The following is a 23,809-nucleotide window of genomic DNA, read 5'->3' on the forward strand; positions in this document are numbered from 1 at the left end:
TTTTGCACCATCTCCACCCTATTTACATCGTGTCATAGTTCAGTCCTTCAGTACTTCTCTCCAGCTCCAGCTTCTCTCCATTCACCAGAGAAATGAACCATGCCTATGTGTATATCTTCTCTCAGAACATATGACAGATATATACAGAGGCACAGAATTAACTGCATATGTATATGTGTACATAATCTGATAAAGTATTTACAAATCATACACATACATATATGATATAAACAATGGATTGTCTACCATTGACTTCCCTTTAAATTAAATTGGATTGGAGAGGTTTCTTCGCTGGGCCGTGCACGTGAGGTGGAATAAAACTTTAGTGTTTGCTGTGCTCTTTCACTTCATGCATCATGTTTTCTTCTTACAGGCTTAGTGATAAAAAACATTCTTTTAGACATAAAAGCATGAGCGCGCTTGCAGTTTAATATTAATGGATGAATATGCGTGTAACAGTCCAGTGAGTTTCACTACATCTGCAAGAAACATGAAATTTTCCAGATCTACGCAGTTTCCCAAATTCTTTAAACTGATATTTCCATTATTGTGCAGCGTGCAAAAGTCCGTTGATAGAAGTTGGCTCTCTGTGGCGGTGGAGTTGGTGGCATTATCCAGCGAGGAGGGATGGGAGGGGGTGTATGGGAACGCGTTACAGGGGGACTGACGTCAGGATGCTGCTGAGGGGAAGAATATGGGTAATGCTGGGGATACGGATGTGGGTTGAGATGGGGATGAGGGTGCCGGTGGGCATGTGAACGAGTTTTGGGGTTTGGACTGTGACGTGAGTGTGGGTGAGTGCGGGGAAGATGACGTGGAGCAGGAGCCGGAGCTGGAGCATGACGTCAGCAGAAGTACTCATTAGGCTGTCCCTCTATTTTAGCTGTGGCCTCGGAGTCCAGGCTGGAGCGGGCTGACAGCAGCCGGTTGGACTCCTCGGGATTCAGTCTGTTCAAATACTCACCCTCGAGCCCTTTGGCCTTTGTGCCGGGTGAGAGTGTTTCAAATGTAACATATGAATCTTGGATGTCTTTTGATTTCTTTCCCCAGTACTTCTGAATGCGTCTCTTCAGCGCCCCGCAGCATACAATAACAGTGAGCGGGACTGCAATGATACAGGCCACTGTGATCACAATAACATTAATCAGCTTCTGGGTACCAGTAGCACTAGCTGCTTCATCAGTGGAGAATATGACACACTGCTCCTTCTTGGGGATCAGACCCTTCACACACACACAAGCAATGTACTTGGTCCTGGGCACCAAACCATCGATGGTTACACGGTTCTGCCCAGCTCCAACATTGATCTTTCTCATGTCCCTCTCTCCAAACACTGCATAGAGCACACTAAATGCTGTTGTGTTTTTGGCTTTAGGGGCTCTCCAGTTTAGAGAAATTGTATTGTCTGTGTCCCCTACAACTTTTACTGAGCGGACCACTCTGTCCGGGTCATGCTGTAACGATGAGGCGTTAGCTGCCAAGTTACTTAGATTAGTCTTTTCCAGATCCAGCAGTGCATCTGAGTTGGGGGAGGTGGCAGGCCCTGGGGTGGCTCCTTCAGTCAGGCTGTAACTGGATAGTCCAGGATCAGGCCCAACACCAGGCAGGAGGCCAGGATCCAGGGCCGGCAAGGATGAAGGAGCAGAGGTTGGAGCCACATATCTGGCCACCAGTTTCTCCTGGTAGGCAGCTTTGCCCATTTGGTTTGGTTTTTTGATTTTGGGCTTCTTGTCATTGTTGGTTTGGTTCCCCTCTGGTTTTGGCGAGTTGGAGACAACGAGGGAAATGACAGCCTCTGCATTCCCTGCGTAGTTAGTGGCCTTGCAGATGAATTTACCTGAATCACGGTAGGACACTGCTGGTACACTGAGGACTGACCAGGTGATTCCTTCCTTTGAGGTTTCCTGCTGGACTGTAGTGGCAGAGATGGAATAACACAGTTATAAAATAACAACAGAAGAACGATTTAAAAAAAAATAAAGTAATTTGACACCGGAGACGTCCCCTTTGACAAATGTGAAAAGAGACAACAAGCTGGTGATTACACAATGTTGCATTGATGATCAGTGTTGCGTAACTCACTGTGTTGGCAATAGATGTCACTCAGACTTACTAACTCCACTCGTGGCTCTCTATTTAATTAACAGCAGCAATACAGAGCACACAAAATCATCTTATCTCATCTATCCAAATAGCTGCTGACTCACCTGTTCCATTGAGGGCTCGTCCATCTGCCCTGCGCCATGTCAAGTCTGGGATGGGGACGCCAATGGTCCCACACCGGAGCAGCACATTGTTTCCAACAGCGCTCCTTACTCGTGCCACAGCTGTGTGGATACGTGGAAGCTGACAGCGGCGAAGCTCTGCGTCGCTGAACAGGACCCCCGACACGCTCTCCGGAGCTGAACATCGAAGTCTCGTGTCGATGAAAGCCACTGAAAGAGTCGGAGACTTCTGGAACTGGACCAGGTCATAGAGCCGGCAGTCACACACCCAGGGGTTGTCATGGAGACCTAAGGGCAAGGGTACAAGTGAGGCTACAGGAGGAAGACAAGTGTCCAGCTGTGGACGAAGTGATAGACCAGCCTACAGATGGTTGGTGTGGATGTAGGGATGTTAATCCTGTAAGAGGATTAATATTTAATTCATAAACTACATCATGGCCATGACTATGGCAATGATGATGATGATGATGATGATGATGATGATGATGATGATGATGATGGTGAAAATTGACTAGAGATCAAGATCAAACTTTGCTGTCATTTCACACTCCCTACAAGAAGATTATAAGAAGACTCGTTGTTGATCACAACACCTCCACCAACAGAGTGCATAGAGTTGTGTGTATTTTTATATATATACAATTTGAACTGTGTTTTTCTTTTTTCTTTTCTTTAATAAAATGTAACTTAAATCCACCCATTATAAGAGATAATGTTTTAAACAAAAGCATCTTAAATCTGCTATGTTACACTCTAAAAGCATGTAATAGATGTCAATATACAGCCTGTTAATATTAGTTATTAAATATGGAATCTAAAGATGAAATATCAAATATTATAAGAGCTTCAGAAATTATTATTGAAATTGTTACCTTCATATTAAAGACAAGATGTTACTTTTTTCCAATGTTACTTTTTATACAATATGTTTTTACTCACCAGAAACAGCTGTTGTTGTCAAATTATATATTGCTTATGTAAGCTTAAGATGCTTTTTAAAAAAATTTTTAAAAAAAGTTGCTTTGCAAAAAGTTAGCACACTTTCATTAAGCTCAGAAGAAAACAATGCACCTAAAATGCACTTTAAAGGATTTAAATGGAGACTTGATGTTAGGATGAGCACTGCCTCTCACCGAGTATCATCTTGGAGCTGTCTGGCCCTTGTGCAGGCTTTGCAGCCAGCCAATTGGACAGCACTTCTGCAGGTAGGGTCACCAGACTGTTGCTGGACAGATCCAAGTAGGTGAGGTTCTTGATGTACGTGGTGGCCTCCGCGGGCAGGGAAGTGAGCTGGTTGTTGTGCAAATCGAGAAGTCTGAGGCTGGGCATATCCATGAGAGATTCCCAAGGAAAGGCGGTAAGGGCATTCCCGTCCAGCCGAAGCTCTTCCAGGTTATAAAGCCCCCGGAAACTGTCCGGGTTCAAGGCGGACAGCGTGTTAAAGGACATCCACAAGAATTCCAAACTGGAGAGGTAGTTGAAGGCTTCGCTGGGTATCTGCTGGATGGATGTCTTCTCAATCCGCAGCTTGGAGGTGTCAATAGGAAACCCGACAGGCACGAGAGATATATCGGGATCATTGCAAATCACGCTCCTAAAAGTCGGAAAATATTTGAGTTAACTTCACAAATTGCATTTGTGCATAGTTTACGAATCACTAAAACTTTAAACTAAATCGACAATTAATGACAACAAATGTGTATTCAAAAGTTCACAAGCAGCAAAAGTTATGTGGATAATGATTTTTTTTTTTTAAAACTTATTCCCCGTCCTACCAAAACACAAAAAAGCATAGATGAAAGCCTGAAAGTGCCTTTGAAAGATAATCCCGCATTAAATAAAATTGGAGCGGCATGCACTCCCTGAATTATCTTTTGTACACGTGTTCACCTCTGTGCAAACATCTGTCCTCATATGATGACAAAATGCATCACTGTGCAAAAAAACAAATAAAACAAAACAAAGAAACAAACACACAAAAAATACCACACAAGATACATTCATTTCACTTTGGGCATCCAACTTACCTCGCCTTTGATCCATCACTCAGGTTGTGGTAAAAGCAGCTGCACTGCGAAGGGCAGGCGCTCACTGGGGAAAAAAGTTGACCCGTGGCCACGTAGAGCCCCAGCAGCAGGACGAGGAACATTTTGGCCAACTTTTATGCATACGCAATTTGCCTACATGCGCCCACTTTGCGCCCACTGAAGTCAATCAGACTTTTTTTTTTCTCTTTCATTTACAGGAATGTCATCCGTACGGCGCTGTCCCACCGCTTCGCTGCCCCATAGTGATCAGACTACTATGAGTCCCGAGATAAAAAAGGATAGACAAGGATTAGCGAAAAGGCTGGCGTTCGTTTCATCTGGATGCGTATTGCCTCCCGGAATCGGATAGGCTGCGCAGAGACGTCCCTATTTATTACCACAGAAAAACACTTCCGAAATGGTCATAATCCACTGTGATGTTTGCTTTTTTTTCTTTGCCTCAAATGTAGCATGTTTATTTGAGCCCTGCCGTGACTGTTAATCATTATGAGTTTTTTCAGTAAGTAGCACGTTTTTTTTACATTACCATCTGAATTTATCCAGATTCTTGATCCTTATGAGACTTGGAGAGATCTCTGTCCCCTCTCCCTATATTGAAACCTGAGGAATCCACAGAAGTCTAGGGACAATAGCATGATTTCATGTAATTTCCACAAATGTTGATCAATAAAGAAAAATCTGAACTTGACTGTTAGTGTTCACAAGTTTTTGTCTTGAAGCACACAAACCCACTGTGTGCTATATTGTTTGTTTGTTTTTTATGCTGGTCCAGTTTTTGTTTTTATCCTCTATCATTTTAGGCACCTTGCACAGCTGATTTAACCACTTGATGTCAGTCTGTTGATCAAAATCTTTGATTCTTTGCACACAAGAACAAAAAATTATAAACAGAGATACAGAACAGCAGCACTGGCATGGCTCCGCTGTAGAGTGCTTCCAATAAATAATTGGTTAAGATAGCTTTACTGAATTGCAACACATTGCACACACAGGCTGCAAAGCACTGGTGTGAAAACGGTAGTCTTAATCTTAATCTTAATTTTGAATAATGTGTATGAATGCAGATAATAGCAAATGCCCACAGACATTTATCACTGTGTATTTTTAGTATTATGGCTTCAGTTGTACTTTTTAGGCTTTTCAGTTTTAAATCTAAACACTGATGCATGGGGAATGCAGGTGTGGTTCTGATTGGCAGGGGCATTGTTTTGCAAACACTTGTTGTGCCTCCATGAAGCAAACCTGTGTATATACACGGCTGTGGACTCGGTCAAACCCGAGTCTCGTCGTTTAACTTCAGCAGCCGCTGCATCCTCACCGGGACACCACAACACAAAGGCTTGTTGTGCAATTAATAGAAGGCTTTATTGTTGCGGCGCGTAAATGCGCATTAAGGGTTACGTTCCGCGTTCATTAAGACATTCCTGCGCGGATTGGGGCGACAGAGAGGCTTTACATAATAAACTGCAAGCATTCACGTGAAATGCCCCTTTAAAAGCCGGCTCTCTTCGGTCACACCGACGGGCATCGTAAACAAGCGGAACGAGAGGAGTCTGTGACAGCAGCACTTTGGTGTGTCAAACCAGGCTTCAGGATGGTTTCTTCGTACCCTTTACCGGAGGGCTTCTCCGAGTTTGATGTGTTTTCCCTGGGATCTTGTCTGCTTGTGGAGGGTAAGTTATGTCTTGGAATTCAGCCAAATACTACGAGGACTTTGCCTGCTGTGTTTGCCATTAACCTACGCCAGGACATGTCTCCTCCCGGTCACTGACACGGACCCGTTTCTCTGTAAACTTGCAAAATAATGCTTACTTATGGTCTAAAAACAAAATAAAATAAAATAAAAATGAATGCGACGAATTTCGCCTGAGGTGTGAGCTATTTCGCAGTAAGCATCGCTGTGCGCGCTGATTTGCATTGTGTGCGTTTTTTGTTCCCCTTCCCCAAAGGTCTGCTGGGCTTCTTTCTAAATGCGGTCACAATGCTTGCTTTCCTCAAAGTGAGAGAACTGAGGACTCCCAGCAATTTCCTAGTATTCAGTTTAGCAATGGCTGATATTGGCATCTCCATGAACGCCACGATCGCCGCTTTCTCCAGCTTTCTGAGGTGAGTGATGTAACCACCCCTTTCATAATGGACATCGAGGTCCATCCGCATGTGGGTGGGATGAAATGTAATGAGAAAATAATGCCGGTGACAATAGGCTACTGCTGGCCACCTGTTGTGACGAATCATCTGTACAGAGCTGTATAATCGATGTAGAGTGGTCCAATTAAGGCTGTACAGTGAAGAGGGTCAGTACAGAGCATATTCAAACTGCAATCAGGAAATGAGACACGTTGCTCTCAGTGTTCACCAGTTCATGGATTAAATGTTATACTAGTGATTTGTTTATGTATTTTACTAAAATTGGTGCTTAAGGGGTTTCTTGTGTCAGTCAACTTTGAATACATCCTCTGTCTTTAGGTATTGGCCTTATGGCTCTGATGGATGCCAGACTCATGGTTTCCAGGGCTTCATGACAGCTCTTGCCAGCATCCACTTTGTAGCTGCTGTTGCCTGGGACAGATATCACCAGTACTGCACCAGTAAGTCAATATCTGGCTGATGATACCAAATGCAGTCAACTTTTCCTCTCCTATGTTGCACAAATGTGCACATAAATCAGCCAAGTACACTGCTGTCTTTAAATTTTCTACAGACAAAATAATGAGACAATATGCAAATAAATAGCAACCTGAACAGTTGCTATAACACAGGCTGACACCTCTGTACTAAAACTGCAACCTGGAAGGCTTGAGTGTTAACAATAAGTCCTACACCTTATTTTTAAACATCATTACCAGGGTACATGGGCAAGAGGAAATGACTCAACTCAAATGTCCCTTGGTTAGTGCAGGGTTTATTACACTGTTGTTAACTCTGTTATAACTGTTGCAAACAAGCAGCTCTAGTTAAGATATTAGTTTAGCTAAGAATGCACATTTGTTTCTTAGCAGCAGTGTGACATTTAAAACAGAAACAAAATCAGTAGCCTACTTGAGTATGCATTCATTGTGTTGCTGGTGTTTAGACTAGTCATAAAGAATATTGTTCTTCCCAGGGACAAAGCTGCAGTGGAGCAGTGCCATCACTCTGGCTGTGTTTGTGTGGCTGTTCACTGCCTTCTGGTCCGCCATGCCCCTCATTGGCTGGGGAGAGTACGACTACGAGCCCCTCAGGACTTGCTGCACACTGGACTACAGCAAGGGAGACAGGTACCATATACAAACATAATTTCTGCACAGTGCTTGCAAGATAAATATATGTTATTTTCACTTTTTTTTAACCTGCTGTGTGTGTCTCTGTCCATAGAAACTACGTGTCCTACTTGGTTCCAATGAGCATCTTCAACATGGGTATCCAGGTGTTTGTCGTCATGTCTTCTTACCAATCCATTGCACAGAAATTCAAGAAGACAGGAAACCCCAGAGTAAGTTCAGTAAATTAAATTATGCACAAACTTTAGCAACATAAGATTAGAAGATGATGTCTTTTGCTGGGGAAAAAGGTGTTGTAGATTGCACTGATATCCAGATTCACTTTGGAGTAGCAAGAAACGCATACAGAACAAATCCAAACAAGTTTAACTGAATTTTGGGAATTACTCCAAAATCAAAGAATCTGACATTTATAAGAACAGATGCATAAATCCTCTAAAATATGTAGTCCTTGTAAAGGCTCTCTATGCTTTGAAGTTGCCCACTGAAAGAAATCAGAGGGATTCTCCTCAACCTAGCATAAGCACAATAGCCTCATGTGGCCTTTATTCAGAGACACAAAACAGTGTGTGAATGAAGAGCATTTACGCTGGGATATATGTAGGTCATTACCACAGGGTGAAGATCAGTGGCTTTAGCTGGGAATATGGGTACTGGTGTGCAGTGAGAAGAACAATGTTCATTAGGGGAGTTCTGGAGGGGTTGAATCAGGTGACCCGCTTTGTGTTGCATAAGCTTACAGTCATCCGAGCTGGCTGGAGGGACACTTTGATTACAAACACAAACTGCCCAGTAGATACACCCAGTACTCCACCAGAGAATAGAGATGGCACGATACCACTTTTTCATGTCCAATACCGATATCATAAATTTGGATATCTGCTGATACCGATATGAATCTGATATAGTGTGTTTTTTAATCAATAAAACTGTTTTTTTAAATATCTTGCTGCTTTTTGTATAAGTTCATACTCAAGTTTAAAAACAAACAAAAACTAAAGCTATTCTGTTATACCTGTATGCAAAAAATACACTACACCCAAAATATTTCATAGTTCAGCAATACTGATCAATCTAATAAACTTAAACCTACTCCATCCTTCCTATTCTGGTATTTTAAAGAGTAAGCAACCTAACTAATAGGGCTCTAAAACTCCCAGCAAAAATAAAAATAAAAATAGGGAACCACCCACCCTCCACCTCATGATGCTTAATTGATGTAATCAACTTTAATTTGATGCAGTGTGGGGAAAAAATGCACAGAAATCAATTATTTTTCAAGAATAATTAAATAGATTCAACATCTTTCTTCAACAGAACTGCAGACTGCACAGATGGTATCGTCCCAAAGGAAAAAGTACTATAGCTTACTAGGGTATATTAGATTTAATAGTTACTATGTACAGTAATGGACTTCTATAAATTTTACATCAGATTAAAACTTTGGTTGTAAGATTCAGATAATTATTTATTAAAAGCTGGACATTTTAAATGAGAATAAGAAAGAAAAGTATGTCTTTGTGCCCCCTTTTCCCTGTTAATGCCCTATCGGCCCCCCTGGCTAAACTTTGCTAGATCCGCCCCTGCACAGTTACCAGCCGTCAGCTGCGTAGAAAAGGATCCTGGTGTAGAAAGTAATATTAAATAAATTCTAACAACAGCTTATCAAGCTTAAACGTGCTGCTGTTGTTCAGCCGCTGGTTTCCTCTTTCTGGCGCGAAGTGAGCGATAGACAAGCAAGAGAGATGGACTCGCGACAGAAAAGCCGATCAGCTGATCATTGATCAGTTTCATGATTTCATGATTGAAGTAGCAGCAGGAGAGGGAGGGAGAGAGAAGAGACAGTCGCTCCATATATCGGCTGTAAAGCTTAACGCGGGAATGCTTTACAAACATTCAGAGATGAACTTACACACTTGCTTTACTTCTCTCTGGGATAACTTCCTCGGAGATGAAATGCCAGATTGGTAGGCTATACACACAGCCGCTCTATCACCTGAGGCATACTGCTGCCACGGTTAATGATCCAAGTTATGCCTTGTCGCAAGTTTTGTGAGGTGCTTTTTTTTATATTTAATGGATCGATTACATTTTTTATTTCTCTCCGATATCCGATCCAATTTACGTCAGTATCTGACCAATACCGATACTAATATTTGGATCGGTCCATTTCTACCAGAGAACAGTAATTATGTAATAATCAAACAGTTTACAGTCAAATTATTAGAAAAGGGGGAAAGTCTGCATTAAAACTTGGAAGCAGAACAACGCCTAGGAATGTGACACAACCTAAATTAAGGAGAGAAAATGGTCACAAATAATTTGGGGTTATCTAAAAGAAAACTCCATCTTGTAAATGTGTAATCAGTTTTACAGAGCTGATCATTATCCCTTCTGGAAAGGTTCAAGCATAAGCAAATGTCAGTGTTTCTTTTCAGCTACTTACAGATGATTAAATATAAGTATGTAGGGAATCCCCGATATATGTGGATGGAGTTCGGAGATTCTTTTCACAGTCTCAGCACCACACAGATTCACCATGGTGCTAGAACACTTGGACATTTTGACTTTAAGTGGACTCGTATGTCATTGAGGGGTTTTTTTTCTTTTGGTTTGTTTGTATTAGAAAAAGACAGAAAACAGTAGTTTGTGAGCCACAGATTTATCTGCCAGGCACAACAGCAGTAAGTGCCTGATCAGGATTTAACAGACAGTGACTTTGTGTACTCTTCCACAGCTCAGACAGATCACAGTTTCTTAGCTATAGTTCCATTATAGCTGTTGGGACAATTTTATTTAGTTTTTTGTAAGCTTAGTATATTTGCTGTTATTTAAAGTACAGCCTGTTTAAGTCAGCAATATTTTTTCCGTCTTTTTAGCTTTAATAATAGAGACTTTGTGGTACTGTGCAGTGTTTACATGTTCTCCCTGTGCTTTTGTGGGTTCTCTCTGGGTACTCTGATTTCCTCCCATGGGCCAAAGAGACGAATGTTAAGTTAATTGGTGAGTCTAAATTTGATGTAGGTGTGGATGTGAGCATGAATGGCTGGCTCTGTGTTAGCCCTGTAATTTGTCTGGCAGCCTGCCTAGTGTGTATTCTGTGTGTGTCACCCACTGTCAGGGGTGATACAGAAAATAGATGGACGGATGGGATTTTTATAAGCTTAAATCAGGCTAATGTCCAGCAAAAGCACTACAGTGCATATGGCTTTATTTTGATAAAGTATCATTAAACACAGAGAATTTTGTCTATTCTTGTCTGACTTGGTCTGATTGTTATCACTTCTTTATTTCGAGCATTTTGGAGTCTTCATCTTTCTCTGGGGATAAATTAAACAATCCTCTATAAACAAAACTATTTTATTTACCTCATGAACCTAGAAGCAAGCTCATTTTACTGAGATAACATTAACACTCAGTGTAGGACGGTCTTTCACAAACACACATTTGATAAAATGGCCTCAAAAACAAATTGTTTATAGAGGTTTAGCTAATGTAATGTTCCCATTTGAAAGTCAGTTCATTCAATTCTACCAAATTGGTAGCAGTTCACCTAGATTGCACTGCCAACATCGTCCTCATAGAGCCTAAAGTTTAAACCTGCTTTCATACAAAAAATGAAAGCCCACAAAATATTTGAAAATCACTAATGTACTCTGATTGCTTGGCACCTGTTTTCAAAAGATTACTATATCACAAATCAGGAGCAAAACAAGAACTTATATGTCTTTATAAGAGGCAGCTGGTTGTGATGGTAGCCCAGTTAGTTGGGTGCTGCTTGAAATGTGTGAAATCATTATGGAGAATTTTTTAAAGCTGCTTTGGTGCATACAGAAATGTGTTTTACTGAAATTTAACACTTTTTTTTATCTCGACCCCAGCTATCAAATTAAATTTTTTAGAAAAAAAGTGTTCGGACTTTCCTTTTACAATGGGTCTTTAAGGACTCACTGTCTGGTTTCCCTATGGACGGTCTGTTTCCCAGGCAGTACAAACTGAGTGTGTAATAATAGCCTATTAAATAAGTAAGTAAATATTTATTTATAAAACATCCTTCAAGATAAATATCACAAAGTGCTTCACAATGAAATCATATGTTTTTCATCCCACTTTTAAATCAAACATAAACCCCGGTTTTTCATCATTTCTTATGTGTAGCATACATTTGTGGAGCTCTGTGAACAGAGTAAATCTAAACTCAATCTGTGCACACAGTAACCCAAAAAGTTACTATACAATTAAATGACCAAAAAGTGACAAATAGACATTTGTATGCACAGTAAGCAAAAGTGTTCAGTTCTGTGAGGTCAAAAATCTTTTTTTTTAAGGTAATATAGTGTCAGTGAAACGATGTTAAGAAAACTAAAGCTACTTATAGGTAGGAATTGTGAAAACTATATGTAAATTTGTCAGTGCTGCTTTGTATGTGTGAACTGAATAATGTCTGCTTTCAGCCTTGGATTACACAGACCTGCCCTCTCATTCACCCACTCAGTGTTTTTGTTTTGTAGCTTAGCATTGATGATCTTAGCACAAACTCGTTTTCACCAGGGCATGTGACTTGCCTCCAAGCAGACAACCTCATGACACAAAGCCTTTTTCTCACCTTCACTCTTTGTGGTTTGCTAATCATTTTTGTTCTTATCCTCTCTTTTTCCCACTTTTCATTCCTTTGCACATTAATCCTCCCTCCACTACCTATTGTTTCCCCTCCACAGTTCAACCCCAACACTCCTCTGAAGACTATGCTGTTCTGCTGGGGGCCCTATGGGATCCTGGCTTTCTATGCTGCTGTGGAGAATGCAAACCTTGTCTCACCTAAGCTCAGAATGGTAACAACTATCATTACATACTTTGGCACAAAGTTTTTCTGACTCCACTTAGTAATGCATTAAAGAAATACAGCTTAGCTTAGCTGCTTGTTTTTGCATGTAGTTCAAATGTACATATTTAATATAAAACATTTGTTCCTTGAATTTAAAGAATTCTGCCCTTTGTTACAGAAGACATGCAAAGCGCCATGTAGAGTCCAAAACATGAATAAACAACACAAATTATTTCCTAATATTTCTGCTAAGAAAAATCTAATTGACCATAATATTTGGGTCCTGTCTCTGCAGATCGCGCCTATCCTGGCTAAGACTACTCCCACCTTCAATGCCCTCCTGTACGCACTGGGAAATGAGAACTACAGAGGCGGCATTTGGCAGTTAATCACCGGGGAAAAGATTGATGTGCCTCAAATTGAGAACAAGTCCAAATAAACTGAGCATGCAATAATTACATGCATTCTGTCCTTGTGGTTTCTCGCAGGTACATAGATGTTTGTGAGTGTCTGTGCATTTTGTGTGTCTTGAGCAGTGGTAGCCATTGCACCTGTTCTGCTCCCCGTTGTGTCTGCAGTTGTATTTCTAAAATGATTGTCACATTACAAAATAAACATATGAAATAACAAGTACCTCCTAATGGACTTTGGGAGATCAGCATTAGTTTATTGTGCTGTTTAATAATATACAGTTCCATACACAACAGCAGAAACTTTGGGCTTGGCTACTTCTGTAACCACATGAATTTCTCTGTCACTCAATTCAAATGTGATTTGTTTTAATTTTGAGTTCAGAATTAAACATATCCATCCATTCATGTTAATCCAGTTAGTTTTAATGCAAACACTCCTGCAGAGCAAGTGATGCACAGAGCAAATATGACTATTTATTCTTTTACAGACTCTGCTACAGCAGCCTGGGATATTTTAATCATTTTTCACTTTGCTTATAGTGCAAATGTCCTTGCAGACAGCAATCAGAGCATTTTCTCCTTACTAGTTGCCTATTTTGCTATCTGGTTGAAGATGAAAGGCTCTTAAATAGATTAATTCAGCTAAAAAAGAGACATCACAGTCTGACATTCAGTTTCTTAATCTTTATGGTGCCTGTTAATGAAATATGAAAGCGCATTCAGGCCACTGATATCCCATCATGTGTTGCAGGGTTGTGAGTGATCTCTCTCACCAGGATGGAAGTGCATTAATCCTCTAAAAAAAGAGGACCATTCTTGAATTCACAGCCCCCACAACACTCTGCCTGTAGATCGACTAAACATGCTTCTTTCCTCCACGCCAGCATCTAAAGTTTGCTATAACAATACAATATCACCAAGAACTGAATAAATCAGTGTTATTTACTGAGGCGAATTCATGTCTGGTCCAGAGTGCTCTATGAATTAATGTTCAAGGAACATTTCACTTCATCCATTTGACTTCTGCATATCATGAAATTTGTTTTTACTTTGATGTTTATGTAAAATACACCATTGTTTAAGCACAACATTGAACAATACACAGTACCATACTGGTTATTATAAAATGACTATTTTTTTTAAGTAGGTTTCAGAAACCACGTACCACATTCTTATGGTTTTCTTTTACCAACTGTTGATACTCGTAATATGAAATGCTAAAATGTATAACACACGTAAACTTTTGGAAAACAGCAGAGTGCTTCAGAATTTAATATAAAAGTTGTTTTAAAAAGGATATGTTTTTAAAGATGAGGACTACTTTAACAAATCATTTTTCTGTTTTATGTTACAACATAAAATACATTTGTGGTCACAAATCATTCACACTCATCATGGACATGAATGCCATGATAATTCTGGGCTTTTAATTATTTCTTAGAACTGTTCATTTTCCCAGATGGAGTCATTGGAGTCAGAAAACAAGAATTTGGTGCCCACGTTTCAAAGTACTTTTATTTTTCTCCAATCCGCATACACACACCCCGACTACTATTTGGTCCTTTAGCAAGTTGCACCTCAACCAGATGCTTTTAGCAGCCATAAACAAGCTTCTGTATAATTGTGGTTTAATATTTGATCACTCTTCTTGGCAGAATTGGTAGAGTTCATTTTAATTAGTTGGGTTCCTGGCACGAATGGATTTTATGCACAGTCCACAAATGTTCAGTAGGGTTGAGGTCAGGGCTTTGGGAAGGCTGTTTCAGAAGTTTATTGTTAGCCTAATTTATTGATTCCAAAATCAGTTTTGATGTGTATTTGTGACTGTGCCAAAATAGCTCAATCTTTGTCTCGTCTGACCATACAATTAAACTTTTCTCCTGAAGTCATTTGACGTATTAATTGGGCAGATCCAAATTTTAGTCAAGATCGAAGGTGTTGAGTTTGGAGCAAGGGCTTTATTCTTGTTGGTACCCTCAGTTTGCTCTCATCTGAGGGTGACAGTTTGGATTTTTTACCAGTACTTAGCAAAGCGGTGACACATTCGAATAACTTATCGTTATGTACAACTAATTGAACTGATTACTGTGGACTGGCAGGTGTTTAGAAATGCCTCCAAGAGACTTTCCTGGGAAAATGCAATGAATGAAATAAATGAGGTCCTTTCAAATCTTAAATATTAGTTGGTGGAATTTGAAAGACAACAATTCTACTCTACAATGTATACAGTAGATTTTGTATAATGACCGGTCCCTATAAAATCCTATAAATACTGGAAAACATTGTTTTTGTGTGGCTGATGTAATGTTTATAATTTGCAGTCATCCTGATTAATCTAAAACAGTGACAACATGCACTCAATATCCATTCAATAATCAAATAATAAAGAATTGCAGATAGATAAACTCTCTTGTCTTTTCTTATCGTTTTATTCATGTTCAAAAAGATTATGATGCTTATCTAACAAATGTAAATTACCATTAATGACTGACAGTCCTTGTGAGGTTTAAATAGCAGCTATGTGTGCAGTGCTGGAAACCTCTTTCTCTTGAATCTTAACTTGAGAATTCAAATGAAAAGATGCACAGAGCAAGTTCAACACTTGGAATCAGCTAAACAAGGAAAAAGGATTTGCCTGGTCATGAAACTGCTTGTCCATGAATTATCCAATTACTTTTGACCCTCTGAAAATATGGAATGATGTGTAAAGGGGGTTGTAATTCCTAAAAAACACTAATTCCAAATTTTTCTGAAAAGCTTGAATTAATATTGAAACACTGCAGGTCAATCACATCTTGATTGTTTGCTTTAAAATCCACTGTAGTTGTGTACAGGAGGTAAACTATCAAATAAAATTCACCATTATCAAAAATAAGCATCAAGATCTAACTGTATAAAGATCTGATGTATACAGTATGTATTGTTGCGTGTATTTCTACTCTTCAGTATCGCTATTTGTACTTGAGTTTAGCTCTGGGTATTTCTTCCTCCACCGGATGCGTGTCAGGGTGATTACACTGTAGTATTCATTCAACCAGCATTGTGGACCTAACACTCAGTGGATGTAACATACAGTAGAAGCCCCCAGTTGGTGTTTTTAAGCAGATTAACTGATGACAGTCTGTCAGTTGAGTGTGTTGTTGCATAATTAAGAACTGCTGACACATGTGTCATCAGCAACTTTCTCATTTATTGCAGGTAAGTCAACCATTTTCCATTAGAAATTGGACATTTATGGTTCCTTGATCTGTACTTGAAAAAAAGGACTATTTCTGCTAGATGCAAGAGTCCTCTAGAGATTATTTTAGTAATTATCAACATAAAATAACCACCAGAGCCTTAATGACATGTACATTGAAGTGCCCGGACACTGGTGGGCATATGGAGCTGTCATCTGGTAGGAAGGGTTATTCTGACCCCACTTCCTGAACCGCTGCAGGCCGTTATTAACTGCCAACATGAAAGGATCTGTTGTTTCAAAGAGCATTATGCAATAAATAATTAGAAAGTCAGTTCACCACCAGAGTAAAATAGTAGTAACCCAGCGCTTATCATTTCAGCTCCTATCTGGTATCGCCATAATTTCTCCAGGAATCAAAATAGTGGAACATCTTCAACTCAGCAATTTTAAGTAAAATGAAAAGTACAGGAAGCTTATATTTTCTAGATAATAAAATATTAAACAAGAAAAAAAATAAGAAAATACTTGTTTCTGTGCAGTATGTTATCCCTGACTATGAAGAATTGCTGTGAAACACTTAAGGATAGAGATAAAATCTCGTTAAAGGGTTTATTAATAGCTAATCATGAAGTGTCGTCATATATTATGTCTGCAGATTAATTATTTAAGCCACACTGGCCAAAGATTTACTTCAAATAGCTGCTGGATTATGTTATACTCTGAATCCAAATGTCTGGCAGCAGAGCACGGGTAGCTTTTTTTTCCATCGGCTTTCCTTCTCTTACGATCAAAAATATTCAGGTACTTAGAGTTCACTGAGGATTATGTCTGGTCAACCAATGAAGTTTTCATATGGGTTTTTTGAGAGGATTACACAGGAAGATGACTACAAGTGCTGGAGAAAAGGTGGGGGGGGGGCGCAAGGAGAGTCTGGACTGTTCGAGAAAGAAAGAAGTCATGAATCAGTGTTATAAAAAAATAATGTGGAAGATTGGAAGGAATACGATTGCAAGTGTGTGTGTGTGTGTGTGTGTGTGTGTGTGTGTGTGTGTGTGTGTGTGTGTGTGTGTGTGTGTGTGTGTGTGTGTCTGAGGCCCCCAAAACAAGTCTAGGTAGCATGTGATTTGTATTAACTATATTGTTTGAATGGATCCTGTAGCCTCAAGCACAGACTGTTTTTTAAAAAAAGAAGGTGGTTAATGTCTACAGTTTTTGATTAATTATTTTTTGTTGATATTATAAAAACCTCAGCATTTACAAATTAGTCAGTTAATTCCAGTATTTTATTTATATGTGACTTTGCCCTAATTACCAAGTATCCTTCTGTGTGATACACAATCATGCTCACTAGATTTGCAAGGTATATGAAAATACAGCACTCCACCTTCCCGTCTAAATATGTTTACTACTTTATCTCAAAAACCCAAATGCAAAATATCAGATTTCAAAATGGGACTTCACAAACCAAAAGGAGACCTAGCTCTATTTCATACACAGTCTTAGTCAGTCTTAAATCTTACATCAGTACGTCTTTATAAAGCTGGACCTACAAACTGACAAATTGCTAACAAAAAAAAGTAAATTAGCTTGATAATGGGTAATACTTTCTATTAATATAATATTAATATGTTTATGCTAGCCTTTTATCATTGGCTTCTACCTCCTACCTTAATAATAGACAGCTAATGTGGCTACCAGGAAATTGCTAATAGTCAAACAGCTGAGTTACATTGAACCTTAAAGCAGATTCGAGCACAGCTTCTTATTTTTTATAGACAATGCTTTGCTTAACAATGATTTCACAAAGATCAAAGCGCTGTAAAGAGAACTATACAGGAAACCGAGCGAGTGCAACAGAGGCAGAGGTGTGTTATTACATGGCTTTGGATGACGGTGATTACTGTAACATAGCATATTGGAAAAACAAAAATATCTAAAATCATTCATAACGATAATTTATAATGAATTTATAATCAATCTTTTTGAAAAACATACAGGTAGTAATTGCTGCATGTGTGACAATGTCCCACATTCAGATTGGTCTGCCCATTATTGAAAATGTGTATAAAAATAAAAATAAGTGTTTAATAATGTTTGTTATATAAATGAATAAATTATACATTTCAGCAGGTTTAATTCAAAATATTAATAAAGTAAAAACGTGCAACAGGCCCAGTTGGTCTTATTTTAAATCCTTTGGTGAGGAGGAATGAAAAGAGAGACCCAACCTGGGGTGCTAATTCCTCTGCCACCCTTTTTAATAGAACCAGAGAGGGATTTCGGCTCCTCATGACTGACCCCAGGCCAGCCGAGCACAAACACAAGATAAAACATCAGTCGGCTGCCTCAGGTCGACCAAACTCTCTTGACTGTCAGTGATCTTGACTGTCAGATGTGGAGCCGATTATATAACCCTGACAACATGAGACTGCACACGCACACACACAATACACAGCAGCACAAATGCTCTTGTTGAGCAGCCACAGGACAATCAGTGGTAATGCTGAACACAGCTGCTCCTCCAATCAGTTCATTGAATTTTAGAAATCCCACTATTTGTACACAGTGTGATTTACAGAAAATGAATGGACATGTGAACACTATATTCACATTCATCTTACCAATAACAATGTACACATAGCACATTACATATTAGCAAAAACATATTTGTTTTGAAGAAACCACATTTTTACAGGATTAGTGTTTCACTATAATCTGGATTAAAGAGGGGCTGTGCATCACTGCTCTTTAGAAATCACTATTTTAAATCATTAAACCACACACTTTGACCAGAATAGGATGTACCGGTCTGAGGCCACTTCATACTTCACATGATTTACATTTACACGACATATTAAATATTTAAGTTTATCAAACAGATTCAAATATTAGACAAAGAAAAAACAAGTAAAGACAAAAAGCAGCTTCTAAATGAAGGTACTTAAAATTGCTGCTAAGAGTGGCCCAACCAGTTATTAGGTTTAGTGAAATCACTTTTTCACACAAGGCCATGTAGGTTTGAATTTTTTTTTTTCACCTTAATAACAGACTGCTTCTTTTTTGTATGCTGGAGTTTTAGCCTGTATTTTCGGATGGCACGGTGTTCACAGACAGTGTTTTCTGGAAGTGTTCTTGAACTCACACAGTGATTTCTGTAACAGAAACAGGGCAGTTTTTAATTCAGTGGGACCAGAGAGCCCAGATATCACACAGGCATCCAATTTTGAGTTTCGGCCTAGTCACTTGCACACAGAGATTTCTCCAGATTCTTTAAATCTTCTGATGTTGTGTGCGGTAGATGACAAAAACACATTTTTACATTGAAGAAAATAATTCTGAAAGTGTTACACAGTTTTTTGCAGATTGATGAACTTTCACCCATCTTTACTTCTAAGAAACTGTACCTCTCTAAGATGCTCTTTTTTAAAATCTTTTTGACACATGTTGCTGTAACCAAATTGAAAATCAGTTATTTACTATACATGAAATAATAAAACGTCTTAGTTTAAATATTTTATATGTTTTTTTATGTTCTATTGTGAAGTGTGGTTTATTAGATTTGCATTTTTTATATACATTTTGCACAGTGACCCAACTTATTTTGGAATCACTGTTGTATACTTAATTTCTTTTTTTAAAGTTCTCACTCTTCATTGGTGCACAGTGTCTTCTACAGCAGCCACATAGATGAATCACACTCTACTACATAGACCAACAGCTCTTACTATTAATTTGACCTCAGTTGTATTTTACACATAAACATTAATTTTGGCCTAAAGCAGCAGGCCAGTTTATGCACAACATCCAGTCATCAGTTTTTCTAACCACACAGGGCCTGGACGCCATCGCAGTTGACACTGGGCAAGAAGGTGGACACACTGCACAGGTTCCCAGTCTATCACAGAAACAATCCATTCACACACAGAATCACCAATTAGCCTAGCATGAATCTCTTTGGATATCTGCATGGACTGAAGGAGGTTTTAGCACCCCCAAAGAAAGGCTACTCTATATCACTGAAAGTAGTATACCCTGCTTTAAATACAAATGAAACTTTGCATTTAGCATTTGCTGATTTCAGTTTCAGTCTATTAAAAAAAAACTAATATTATAACCATCAGTGGCGGTCCTAGCCTGTTTTGATCGTGCCTATGCCATTCCCACTATGCGCTGGCATGACGTCGGGGCAGCACGAGTACGAGCATTTTTGTTTGTTTGTTTTTTGTCGATGCCCGTGATGCCGCCCCCCACCACGATGCCGCCCCGCCCATATCAAAAACCGCTATGGATAACCATTTAGCTCCACAGGGGTTATTTTTGACCTTTCATAATGTGTGCATTTGGCCTCAGTAGCTTTGGATTTTGTGTGGCTGCTAGAAATTAATGCTTTGATAACTGCTCGAGATTACATGGTGATCTTGAATCTCCTGAGCAAATCAGATCAGAGCAGAGTCACTGGGAAAACAGCAAAAAAAAAAAGGAAAATGTTGATCCCCTAACACAGCCAATCCAGTTATGAGGTCTGTGCTGGCCCTGAGAGGACATTGCACTTAAAACAGATAAAGATGGGGGTGATTGACAAAATAAGTAAACACAGTTAACTAAGTTTGAAATCTGTATAAACGGTTTGTGTTTATTTATCTGCCACTTCTGTGTGTAACTGTGTCTTCATATGTTTCTGTTTATGCGTGAATGCTAACAGACGGAGTGAGCAAGAGGACGTCAAGGTCAAGAGCCCCTTGGGAAAACCAAAAGCCAACTCGCAGTTTGGCCTTCATGACTGTGCATAAGCTTTTCCGCTACAGTATGTTTACCGAGGGAAATAAATGTGATTATCGAGGCTGTTCTCTCATTAATGTGACATAACATGTGGTCTAAAAATAAAACTAATTTTGAGCTGCCTTTTTGTCAGATTTGTAACAATTATTAGTCGGATTTAACATGCCTACGTCAAATCGCTCGGGGAAAACAACGGGATTTAATTCAAAGAGGGATCAAGTAGAGTGTAAATTAAAGCTAAATTTATTCTAACTTCAGCTTAGAATACTTGATCATACTCATTGTTTCCTTTATGTCTGACGGTCTCACAAGTGTTTAGATTTTACACCGTTTATAACAACAGAAAATTAGGGAACACGTATCAACTGGCAGCTAAACTTCATCAAGAACAAAAGATTTCTTTCTTCTTACAGATGTTAACATCAAGAATCTTTGAAGGGTTTTTTTACTATCACACACGACGATTCGTTTAATTCTTTCAAGGCTCATGAATCCACCACATTTAGTCAAGTCAAGTCAAGTCAAGTCAAGTTTATTTATAGAGCACATTTAAAAACAACCAAGGCTGACCAAAGTGCTGTACAGTAAATACAGATAAAAATACAATAGAACACAATTTCGTAAAACACCTCGCTGATCAAATAAAAAATAAATAAACAAATAAATTAAACGTTTCTAAAAGCCAATGAAAAGAGGTGAGTTTTAAGAGCAGTTTTAAAAGTTTCTAGGCTTTTGGAGAATCTGACGTGAGGAGGTAAACTGTTCCACAGTCTGGGTGCAGCCACAGCAAACGCCCTCTCTCCCTTTGTCTTTAATTTATACCTGGGAACATCTAAAAGCATGCTTTCTATTTTGTTTCATTTCAAAGTTGTTTAAAGAGAGGACAAGAGTGTTGGTGGCTTCTACTTTTTTCTGACTTTTTAGGTTTACTGTGTTTTTCCTGTGCGTCTGGCGCTTAATGTCATAAAGACTTTTGAAAATGTAAAAACATAGTGCACATAGTGAAATATGAGTTTATGATGAAAATTATAAAGAGCAGGAATGAGAGAAAACATTGAAATAATAATAGCAGCGCTGCGGGGATATGAGGACATCTACCGGCTGAACAAATGCACAAAGGGCAAAACACAGTAATCACAGTAAAGATACTAATAAGTAATAACTGATTGATAAACTTATCAAAACACAATCTAGCTAGACGATCCTCATTGATTATATAAATATAACTCACAATCAAACCATAATGTAGCATAATCATTAAAAAACAAACACAAAAACTGATTTTGCTGTGCAGTTATAGGTTGGTCAAAATTCACATCTCAGGTTTTTGTTTTTCATCAATTCAATCTTCCTCCACTAGATGTCGGCACAACTCTGTCTCATATCCCAGGTCTGTAGCTTACTACAAAAGCTGACAAATCAAGTTGTATTTTACACGCGAACACATTGAGTGAAAAAAACAAAACAAAAACGGAAATGAGTTTGAATCTACTTCTACTTCTTTAAATCCCATTGTACCTGCTTTCAGTTTCTTAGAAAGTATAATAATAAAAGTATTAATAATAATGAAATTGTGTATCATGACAAAACAAAACGACATGTGACTCCGATAACTGATTCATGAAAATTCTCTGAAGGGTAGACATCTGTTGAAACTGAATTGTTTTTCTCTCTTTATTAGAAAAAATTGCTGTCACTGAAAAGTCCTGCAGTTACTGTTTATTTCAGCCTCACCACTGGATGGCAGTATCTACTTTTAAAAAGTCAGTTCACTCATTTTATTCAGCTTTTCTGTTTTCTGTCGTTTCATGACGTACTGGGGTTTTACTGATGTTTTTTAAAGTTTGCGACTCTCTCTCTCTCTCTCTCTCCCCACACACACACACACACACACACACACACACACACATACATATATATATATATATATATATATATATATATATATATATATATATATATATATATATATATATATATATATATATATATATATATATATATATATATATATACATATATATATATGCACAGTCATGAAGTTAGCTATATATATATAGTTAACTATATATATATAAACTACTGGGTTATAGCAGTGGTTAACAAAAGCGCATTGTTTAACTGTTAAAACGCATTGTTTTAGTGTCGTGTTCTGTGGAGCTGTCCACTTGATTGTGGTGCTGAATGGAGGGTGGGCGGGGGTCATTTTAAAAACTACAATTCTGCATGTTTCTTTCCTTGTATGGGTACTGCTGCTCGTGATCGCAAATGCATTCCTTGCGTTACTGAATTCAGAATCAACCAGAGAACTGAATATGTGCTCCTCTGTATGTCCGATTAGAAAAGTATTCTACTTTTAGCTTTGAATCAATTATAACCGCTGAAAATCTGGTAAAAACTGTTTAACATTGAGAAGGTTAAACTGAGCCTTTCAAGCAACTCAGTGGACAGCAGTGCGCACTCGGGATTTTATGTTTAATTAGCATAAAAGATCTGCTGGAGAGCAGCAGGACTGTGCGTCACAGCCATTGGCGAAGGTGGGAGGGGGATACCTATGGGAGCCAACAAAGTGCAGTGTGTACTCCTTCCTCCGCCGACAAAAAACATCTTGCCTGATGCGAAATGATGACTTAGCTCACAGCGTTACAGGTGACCGGAGACAGCTGGGAGTGTCTGGGTGCCGGAGGGGCGCAGCAAACGGACCTGAAACAGCCAGAGCACTGATGGAGCCGGCACTGTGAGGAGTGGGTGAATCCCCAATCTGGGAGTGCTGCCCGGGGCAAGCGCGTCACCTGAATGACGGGATATGAGACAATGAAGCAACTAAGGACGGCGGGGATAAAACGAGTGCAAGTCACACAAGTGGAAACGCGTGTGCGATGACGAACAGCGCAAGCGACAGAGAAGAGGTAAAGCAGAGAAAAGTTACTTAGTTAATTGGAGTGCCGGAAAAGAAAACACCATTTTTAAAAGAACATACACACATGTGCCAAGTGTGCGTAATTCTGTGAAAAGCAAACTGAGGAAGCAGCATTTCTTTTTCAAAAGTCAAGACTTGAGTCAGAAAAGGATAAAATC

The 23,809-nt window shown here is 39.0% G+C and overlaps 2 protein-coding genes across 2 annotated transcripts; one reads left to right on the forward strand and one right to left on the reverse strand.

Annotated features, from left to right (window-relative positions):
• Positions 1-535: 535 nt before the first annotated feature.
• lrit1a (leucine-rich repeat, immunoglobulin-like and transmembrane domains 1a) lies at positions 536-4,595 on the reverse strand. Its single transcript, XM_085369225.1, has 4 exons — positions 4,253-4,595; positions 3,359-3,819; positions 2,208-2,513; positions 536-1,912 (listed from the first exon to the last, which is right to left on the reverse strand). The coding sequence occupies exons 1-4, from the start codon at positions 4,372-4,374 to the stop codon at positions 846-848; spliced, it is 1,956 nt and encodes a 651-aa protein (XP_085225351.1). The 5' UTR covers positions 4,375-4,595; the 3' UTR covers positions 536-845.
• Positions 4,596-5,573: 978 nt separating this feature from the next.
• On the forward strand, positions 5,574-12,803 carry rgra (retinal G protein coupled receptor a). The gene is made up of 7 exons (XM_085369226.1): positions 5,574-5,946; positions 6,223-6,379; positions 6,740-6,861; positions 7,377-7,530; positions 7,628-7,745; positions 12,252-12,365; positions 12,654-12,803. The coding sequence occupies exons 1-7, from the start codon at positions 5,868-5,870 to the stop codon at positions 12,795-12,797; spliced, it is 888 nt and encodes a 295-aa protein (XP_085225352.1). The 5' UTR covers positions 5,574-5,867; the 3' UTR covers positions 12,798-12,803.
• Positions 12,804-23,809: the final 11,006 nt, after the last annotated feature.

Source organism: Diplotaxodon limnothrissa, linkage group LG13 (assembly GCF_057381915.1).
Source record: "Diplotaxodon limnothrissa isolate DT_005_m linkage group LG13, D_limnothrissa_male_GT1.1, whole genome shotgun sequence".
NCBI lineage: Eukaryota > Metazoa > Chordata > Actinopteri > Cichliformes > Cichlidae > Diplotaxodon > Diplotaxodon limnothrissa.

What these genes read in the sequence shown, in the direction of transcription:
- rgra (XM_085369226.1), top strand. Translation starts at nt 5,868, where the DNA reads ATGGTTTCTTCGTACCCTTTACCGGAGGGCTTCTCCGAGTTTGATGTG. An exon ending in GCTTTCTCCAGCTTTCTGAG is followed by an intron (nt 6,380 to 6,739) that starts GTGAGTGATGTA and finishes CTCTGTCTTTAG; the next exon opens with GTATTGGCCTTATGGCTCTG. An exon ending in ATATCACCAGTACTGCACCA is followed by an intron (nt 6,862 to 7,376) that starts GTAAGTCAATAT and finishes TGTTCTTCCCAG; the next exon opens with GGACAAAGCTGCAGTGGAGC.
- lrit1a (XM_085369225.1), bottom strand. Translation starts at nt 4,374, where the DNA reads ATGTTCCTCGTCCTGCTGCTGGGGCTCTACGTGGCCACGGGTCAACTT. An exon ending in CAGCTCCAAGATGATACTCG is followed by an intron (nt 2,514 to 3,358) that starts GTGAGAGGCAGT and finishes CCTTGCCCTTAG; the next exon opens with GTCTCCATGACAACCCCTGG. An exon ending in ACGAGCCCTCAATGGAACAG is followed by an intron (nt 1,913 to 2,207) that starts GTGAGTCAGCAG and finishes CTGCCACTACAG; the next exon opens with TCCAGCAGGAAACCTCAAAG.